Source organism: Perkinsus marinus (genome assembly GCF_000006405.1).
Source record: "Perkinsus marinus ATCC 50983 genomic scaffold scf_1104296952158, whole genome shotgun sequence".
Classification (NCBI taxonomy): domain Eukaryota; phylum Perkinsozoa; order Perkinsida; family Perkinsidae; genus Perkinsus; species Perkinsus marinus.
The window spans coordinates 216146-224796 of record NW_003208985.1 but is presented as its reverse complement, the minus strand read 5'-3'; the positions used below and the strand labels follow the sequence as shown (position 1 = coordinate 224796).

At 47.2% G+C, this 8651-nt stretch overlaps 3 protein-coding genes across 3 annotated transcripts in view; all 3 read right to left on the bottom strand.

Annotated features, from left to right (window-relative positions):
• Pmar_PMAR021736 (hypothetical protein) overlaps positions 1–45 on the bottom strand; it is a gene marked incomplete at both ends in the record, with an annotated part of 511 nt that extends 466 nt beyond the window's left edge. Inside the window, one exon of the mRNA XM_002777224.1 lies at positions 1–45. This exon is cut by the window's left edge and continues 4 nt beyond it. Coding sequence (XP_002777270.1) covers positions 1–45 — 45 coding nt within the window.
• Positions 46–246: 201 nt separating this feature from the next.
• Positions 247–1400, bottom strand: Pmar_PMAR021735 (hypothetical protein; the record flags this gene model as incomplete). The annotated part of the gene is made up of 5 exons (XM_002777223.1): positions 247–390; positions 439–509; positions 1046–1137; positions 1183–1294; positions 1340–1400. 5 exons carry the CDS (start codon positions 1398–1400, stop codon positions 247–249), a joined length of 480 nt encoding a protein of 159 aa, XP_002777269.1.
• Positions 1401–3168: 1768 nt separating this feature from the next.
• Positions 3169–8197, bottom strand: Pmar_PMAR021734 (hypothetical protein; the record flags this gene model as incomplete). The annotated part of the gene is made up of 3 exons (XM_002777222.1): positions 3169–3189; positions 3348–6325; positions 6802–8197. The coding sequence occupies 3 exons, from the start codon at positions 8195–8197 to the stop codon at positions 3169–3171; spliced, it is 4395 nt and encodes a 1464-aa protein (XP_002777268.1).
• Between the last annotated feature and the right edge of the window lie 454 nt (positions 8198–8651).

The following is an 8651-nucleotide window of genomic DNA, read 5'->3' as shown; positions in this document are numbered from 1 at the left end:
ACAGCCAGCGTTATGTAATCCGCGATCAAACCACCAGTAATCCATTTCTTCTGCCTAATGCCAGATGACGCTCTTTAACTACACGAGACACCTTCGGCTTACCCATTTACAACATACTCATCTCCCCGTTTGACAGCTGTTGTTTTGATTTGTGCAACGTCACTCCCTGCAGTGGGTTCTGTTATACCAAGGGCAATATGCTTCTCCCCACTCGCGACTTGCGGCACTAACCTAAAGTATGTTCGATTATTCAGAAAATGTCGAGAGCTCAAGATCTGCAAAATCCAGTTCCATTCTAGCGTTGGAGATATCAGGCGTTACGTACTTCTCGCGTAAATGAGCCGGGCCGTACTTAACGAGTGGAGGCAGAGCCATGGAATCGATGCTTATCTAACAAGCATTAAGGTGGTCCCCTGAGTGCACTTACTGGAGACTTACCATGCGCGGATAACATTCCGCTCTAGCCATCTCGTCGAAAAATATTATCTCGTGGAAGATGTCATATTCTTCTGAAATAGTTCAAGTTTTTCCCCGGGGAATCATTGTCCATAAGATACAACAGTGCATCTTCCAAGAATGTAGTACATTCAATGTACTGTATTTTAATCTCGTTGACATCTCACTACTCGACCGTATATACATTGCTGAAGCACTAACTACCCAAAACACCTCGGACGGGGCTCGAACTCACGACCACAGGCTTAAAAGGCACGCGCTCTACCTCCTGGCTATTAAGGCTTATAAAATGATTATTTCAATTAACGAGTCGCGCTCATAAGCGGCGCACACTCACGTCACGCTCGTCTCAGTTCAAATAAATGCAGCTCACACTGGAACAGCAGAGCGTTCAAGTTTCTACCAACATGCAGTTTCTGAAATCCCTAGTATTACTAGGCTAGTAAGCGGTTGCACATTCGTTGGGTGAGTTCGTCCTCCACGTTGACACCCAAAACTATCGAGTTGACAGGTGACGTTCTTGAGCGCGGATACGCGCGATGACAGAATATCGTGGACGTCTTCAGAACAAAACTATAACTGCACATACCTGATGGCGTTTTGCTGAGCTCAGACGGGACTCTGAGTACAGCTTGTTGCAGTCCAGCGTCGTACATTTTCTTGTGGATGCTCAGAGGGTACCTTGAAAGTGACGTGCGAGAACGTCAAGTTGTGGCACTCACTCACCCGCCTTTTTCAAGCCAACTCTCAGCGTAAGGATCGATTTCTTTCATCACGAAGTCCCTCACACGTTTCCTGAACTCAGCATGTGAAGCCGTATAGTAAGGCGTAAAGGCACCTGCCCACACGACGACTCCGCTGCAAAACGTCAGGGGTGCCTTACCTTGATACCAAGACGGCTCACAGAACTTGTGCTGATCTCCGAAGGGCTCGAATCTAGCCATTTTTCCAAACAGAGACTAGACTTCTACTGCGTCAATGGCAGGAGCCTGTGAAGCCGACCAAAGGCCCTCGTTGAGTTTCACTTCCATCTCATAAACGGGCATTCGATCACCAATAACGACAGGCGTGATCGAAGTGAGCCGATCAGCTACTATCACCTGTATTCTGTGGAATACAGAATCCGAGGGCAATAATAAAATCCAAGCCGCGGAATCATTCAAACCGCCCCGGAACACGACAGAGCAACAAGATCTTCTCAAAGCTACTCAGAATCCTGTCGATCCCACCCCTTTTCCCGTTTCCTACGAACGAGGGGTCTTGCTCACTTGCATGATCTTTGACTTTCTCAAGCAGTGTCCATGCTCGCCCAGAAGACGGAGATTTGAAGTCAAGTTTCAACCAATGCATGCCATATTAGCATTCATCGCACTATACACTCTTCTTGCCACCCTAGGCTCTGCTACAGACTCTTGTCGCGTACCATCACAGGGAGACGCATCAAGCCGGAGGATCAGACCAGTGAGCACCAATGTTTCCACGGTATCCCATGCTTTGTGTTCAGCGTCGTCTGGTGTATGCACCAGCTGGGCGGATGGGCCGATCCCGATGGTATCGCAACAGACTCTCCCTCACGGTCAGCTGAGCTGTACTTGACCAATTTGTATGAGCCCAAGACAACACTTTCCTCGTATACACATTCCAACATGTACCAAGCCTTGACGTCAGTAGTGCCAAATGAGCGTTGCGTTAGGTTGTCACACTAGAAATACAATCCTAACATCAGAAACGATCTCCGGTTGTGGCAATTCAAGATCATGTACTCCTCAAACACACACTGTTACATACATTACATCCCGTGCGATTCGGAGTCTGCCACTGTTAGTAGTAACACCCGCACTGGTTGACTCAACAACACTTGGGATAGCCATAATAGGTAATAAGGCTTCTTATCTTATCCATTTCAGCCTGAGGGCTGCGAGCCGTTTCATGCAACGAATAATGGGCGAGCGAGATTCGTGCATACGCGCGCGAACACGTCCTCCCCAGATAAACCCCCTCACAAAATAATAGAACATACCGTATTTTTTCGATTTCTCTGTTATTACTGCGACTCAGGTTGTGAGATTTCGTGTGTGAGGGTATCACTTATGTAGGAACAAAAATATATTAGAGTCGTATCATTATTCGCTCGCCTTAGTAAAATTTCTGAAACGGTCAATTTTTCCGCGCTTCCAAAAAAATAGAACACCATCTCAGACGGATCCGTATTGATCACAGAGCGACTATTCGCATATGCCCCGCGCTAAAGCTGTTACTCCACATACACAGGAGCTCATCCGTATCATGGGAAGCACTCGCCTACCGAACGGTCAGGCTAAATATACCCATAGTGAGATTGCCAGCTGCCACGGAGTATCCAGGCCAGTTGTCAGCAAGATACTCGCGAAGGCACCCCAGACCTACCCGCCCCAGCCTCCCGAGCGACGTGGGCGCAAGCCGGTATTATCCGATAGGCAGAAACGGCACATCATGAGAGAGTTTGCGAAGGATCCCGACGTCACGTGCACCAAGATCGTGCGTATTTGTAAGCTTAGCGTGTCCCCACAGACGGTAAGGCGTTTTCTGAGGTCGAGCGGGGCTGCTTATGCTAAGATTCCAACAGCTCCAAGGTTAACTCCGGCCCATAAAACAGCCCGAGTGAGTTTTGCCTCCGAGCACTTGCTTGCGGAGACTGATTTCTCGACGTGGATTTTCTCATAAGTGATACTCTCACACACGAAATCTCACAACCTGAGTCGCAGTAATAACAGAGAAATCGAAAAAATACTGTATGTTCTATTATTTTGTGAGGGGGTTTAGTTACTAATTTAATGATAGTAGTGCAAATATCGAAAGTGTTATACTGTTATGAAAGATGGGGTATCATTGAATACATACCGAGGTAGCACTTCATCATTTAGCTTCTTGAGCTTATCAGTAGAGCGCCATACACCATCATCTAGCAAAGCACGGTTGCCTTCTATCTCAACAATAACTCTCCTTGTTGGAATCCAGGGTGTGGAGGCCTTCGGATGAGGTTCCGTAGTGTGTACAAGTACACTATCACCAACTTGTAGTGGAGGTCCAGTAGCAGTCTTGTTGGCCATCGCTTTGAGAGTACGTTCACGACAGTCATGCTTATATTTTCTCCAAATAGTCCATTTGTCATCTGGAAGCTTACATCTTTCGCTGGTGTCGAAAGGAGAAATACCCGAACCATCAATAACCATGTCTAGCGGTGAGAGTCCACGTGCAAGTAGATTGGAGCTAGAGTTGATCTCATAAGCCGCACGAGAGACAGCTTCAAACCAAGTTTTCTCGTCAACAAAAGCAGTTGTCAAGAAAGAACGTCGCAGTCGTTGGTTGAGTAGTCGATGACGAGCTTCAACATGTCCATTTAACCATGATGCAGAGACAGGTACATAATCGAATTGAACAGAGGGCATAGATTTTGAAGCTGACTTGATGATACTAGCGTTGTCAGTCAAAATCCTCTGTAGTGGGTAATGATAGAGCCGATGGGGTAGGTTGGCTGCTCGTTGTATATCGATGGCCGTCGGCGCACTAATAGTAGGGTAACATAAGAGTAGATTAGTGAGCTGACAGACCAAATTGATGGAGTAGAATTTACCGGTCGAACCATTGGTTGTTGTAGTCGTAACGTAAGGACCAAGTACATCCAAACTGGCTACTTGAAATGGTCGATCAGGGATGACTATATCGTTGGAGGTGGGGTTCTTGGGTTGTCTATCGCCAGGGTCGGTCTTGACGAGAGCACAAGTGATGCAGCTTCTTGAGGCCTTCTTAGCTGCTTCATCGAAGTCGATAGTGGTTGACTTCGGATCGAAATAGCACTTGAGAATAGCAGTGATCTCAGAAGCACCAGTATGCTTGAGAGAATGACAGAACTCAGCACACTTATACAGAAAATCGCCGTCAGCCAGTTGACGTCTACCATCTTCACTTAGGGGTAGAGATCTATAGGTGGCCAACATGTTAGAGGGTAATTGAACAATGTCAAAATAGGGTGGTCGTTGTAGGGGTGGTAATGGATTGGTGGGAACTCGTAAAGGTGGTTCAAGTCGTGGTCTTTTATCACCGATCTCGTTGGTGTCTTCGTCCTCGTCACCACGCTTACGTATAATTCTAGCAACATGAACAGTGTTCATATCTGAGGTATCATCGTCAGACAGAGCTTCAAGACTCACGCCGTCGATAGAATCACGATATTCAACCAAATCGCTGTAGAGGTCACACCTTGTGCCGGCATCAGCAGGATTCTCGGCAGAGGCCACATAGTGAATTTCAAACTGGCGTCTTCCCATAAGGTAATGAATAAGGTCGATAGTTCGTTGAAGTAGAGTAGATTGCTTACCAGAAGTAGAGACCTTACCAGAAGCTAGGGCAGCATTAGCTGTACGATTGTCGCCGTAGAGGATGATCTTCGAGAACTTCTTATTGGTATCGAGCTCGAAGGAGACAAGAGTAGAGAGAGCATTGTAGGCAGTAGTGAGTTCCTTCACGTTAATGTGCAAGGCTCGCTCTTGAGTGGACCATTTCCACTGCTTTTTGAATACCACTTGGTTGTCCTGAATGGCCACCATCGCTCCTAAGAGTTCGGAGGAGTCGAACCAGACATGAATAGGTGCATCTGGATGGATGTACCGGTGCGTCGGAGTTGGAGGGTTGGCCTTCAACAGTTGTTGCCATCTTCTGAGCAAGTCCATAGCCTTATCGTCCACATCGTCAGTCCATTTGTGGTCGTTCACAGCTCTTAATCTTGAAACTAGTGCAGTCAGGCAGTTCTTGATGATGAGAATGTGCCATGGTAATAGGTCCCAAGCCTGCCATAAAATATTGAGGAGTGATAGAGCTTTTTTATAGGAGACTGTGCAGGAGATGTCGAAGTCGACGGCATCTTTATACTTGTAGGTAGGCAGTAGAAGAGAGTTACCATTATCGCAAAGCTCATGTCCGAGGACTAGTAAACCATTAGCATCAGGTCCGTTGAGGTCTTCGGTGGTTAGATACATACCGTAGCTTGCAAAGTGGGCCTTCACTTTTTCAATGTCTTCAGGCTGGCCACCAAGGTATAGGAAGTCGTCCATGTAGCTCACAAGTAATCCAGGGCAAGTACCGAGTCGTTCTAGTTCCCCGATGGCATGCGCAATGATGATCTCGAGGACTTGAGGATTAGTAGAGTTACCATCACTCATGTAGGTGTAGGTCCAGTTTTTTCCCTTGTAGTTGATCTGACTGAGGAGTTGGACATTTGAACCGAGCTTGATGGATCTATAGGTATCCTTGATATCCATAGAATGAGCAGTAGCAGATGACCTGTACTTGTTGATGATGCGAGGTATCTTGGATTGGCAGTCCTTGATTGGGAACTTCTTGCTGGCTTTTTTGAGCAAGTCATTTGTCCTTATTGTAGGCTGTATAGGTCTGACCCGCTTGCGACCAGTACGTGGATACCAATTTGTGGTGTAGCTGTTGATATCACCAATACCAGTAGGTTGTAGTTTGCCTCCATTGATCAGGGCGTCGATGCGCTGCTCTGCTTGTTGACGCTCGTCAGTACTGGCTTTGATGAGGAAATAGTGAGTAGAAGGGACCGGTTTCGGCTGATTGTCTAGAGCTAGCCGCAGTAGTTGGTCACTGTAGTCAACGAAATACTCTTTGTTACCATCCTTATTAGAAAGGATACCAATAGTACACCATTCGTTGTTGTAGATGGTCTCGAGTAGTTGGTAGCTTTCGGGTGGTTTAGGGAATGTAGGTGGTGTGTCGCCTAGTGAATCGACGTCGTAGGAGATAGCGTCGTCCGAGTTTTGTTTAGAGGCCTTGCCTTTGAGAGCGGCGATATGATGGCCTTCGATAGAGTCATCTGATGATGCCGTTGATGAAGTAGGCGTAGATAGATCAGATGTAGTGGAGGTCGTGCAGTCGAATGTTGACCGGATAGGACCTTGAGTAGGAGCGGCTGTTGGGCAAATAAATATAAATTTATATAGCTCCGACAATGATGAACCGATTGGGCTCGTAGTGGATGTCGGAGACGTGATGCCTGATGACCGATATTTATCCAATGAATGAGAGCTACAAAGAAATTTTGAAGCTTGAACCAATGAACCATTGATGTTGATGAGCAAACCGTCGGCGTTGATCGAAAGGGTATCCATACCGAGGAGTCCATCAGAGTGAAGTAGTAGTCCGTCGTTGATGATAGACGGCGACCATGTGAATGTTGAGACTTGACGGTTTCCAATGGAAACTTTCCATCGCAGATGGGAAAGTTGATCTTGAGCTGGTAGAGTGAACTCATAGATCGAGTTGTAGTTGCAGTATCGAAAGAGAGCTTACAAGGAATGAGTTGGCCGCCAGGATAGTGCTGTAGTAAGGCCGTCGCAAGTCGCCAAGATATAATTGATCTTGTACAACCAGTGTCAGCAACGATGAAGAAGTTGTTGTCGGCACAGAAAGTAGACCTTAGGACCATGTCAGAACCAGGAGGGAGGTGATAGTCATCTTTCTGGTGTTGTAGTAAACGGGCTACGTCACTATGCTTGTACTTGCAATTATCGGCATAGCGGCACTGCCTGCGAGCTGTCCAGGCCAAGCATATCCCTTGCTCTCGACAGAGTTTGAGAGTCTCGGGGTCTTCAACCCTAGGAAGCTTGGGATTAGGAGCCTTAGTAGAAGTAGCAGTTGATACCGGAGGGGCCTTGTTTGAATTAGCATTGCTGATGTAGAGCTTTGGATTGCAGCGGATATGGCTACGTAGGGCTTGCGTAAGCTGTTGGACATCATCGATGGCCGCGTAGTTCTCGTCTGCAGTCTTCCTCAGAGTGGGATGGAGGCCTTCACGATAGTGTAGGTTGATTTGACTGGGTTGTAGATGGAGGCCAACACTCGCACACATAGCAACAGCAGATTCGATACGGTCGAGGTAATCGTAAATGTTGATGTCACCATTGTCCATCTTGACGTCAGAGAAGTATCTCATGACTTCCGCATGTGAATTCGACAGAGAGTACTTATGTTGAAGGTAACCAAGTGCTTGTGATAGTGTCAGAACATAGTCGTTCAAGTAGAGAGTGGGGTCCATAGTAGTTTCCAAGTGGATCTGTAAGTTCCTCTTGACCGACTGGCTAAGACAGTTGGATAGATAGATATAAGATAGTCGAGGGCCCAGCGCTGTTTGCTTCGCTTCACAGCGGACAAGACTCAGGAAGTAGTTGATACTCCTGTTATCAGAGTTTCCCTTGTACTGTTTGTTGTCGGGGCACTTGATATGGGAAACAGCATTGATGGCCTTCGTTGTATCGAGCGCCTTCTCCTTATCATAGTTGTGGGATAGATCACACCAATACGCCACGTTGGTGATGTCGTTGTTACAAGGGTGTTGTTGACCTTGCATGAGAGGGGCCTGGGGCACTCCTTGAGGGTAGACCTGCACAGTGGCAGCAGAAGTTGTAACCTGCTGTGGATGTACTGTGTTTGCTGGCCTTCGAGAGAGGCTTGCAGCTTGAGAGTTAGGGCCTTCGGCGTCTATATAGGTGAAGAAGGTACGTCGTAGATAGACCTTCTTGCTAAGAGGTTGGCCTTCCATGGCAGTCTCTAACTCAGCGGCAGATAACCATAGTAGTAGTGAGGGTTCAGCAATACCGAGGACTTCAAGGAGCTCAGCCAGCGGGTTCTCCACCATGTTAGTAGTAACACCCGCACTGGTTGACTCAACAACACTTGGGATAGCCATAATAGGTAATAAGGCTTCTTATCTTATCCATTTCAGCCTGAGGGCTGCGAGCCGTTTCATGCAACGAATAATGGGCGAGCGAGATTCGTGCATACGCGCGCGAACAGCCACCCTGTGCGGTCCGCACAGCAGTACTTTCACGAGGGGACTCTCGTGAATATTCCTCCAAGAAACCGCGTTCCTTTACAAGAGTCGGTATTCGATACAAGATTGTAAATGACGGTAAAACAGCGATCTGGGACTAAGTGATAACCTTCTGGCCAGGGGGGAGGAAATTTTTCGACGAACATTCGTTATTTTGTGATTATCATGAGTTGTCAGAACTAGTTTCTCACGCATGTATAGGGAGCGGTTGCCAACGCGTTGTTACACAGCCACATCTCGTACCGACAAGCATGAGAGAAGCGGAGTGAACTCGGACCCTTCAAAAGCCTCGTTGTTGCTGGCGAATCCA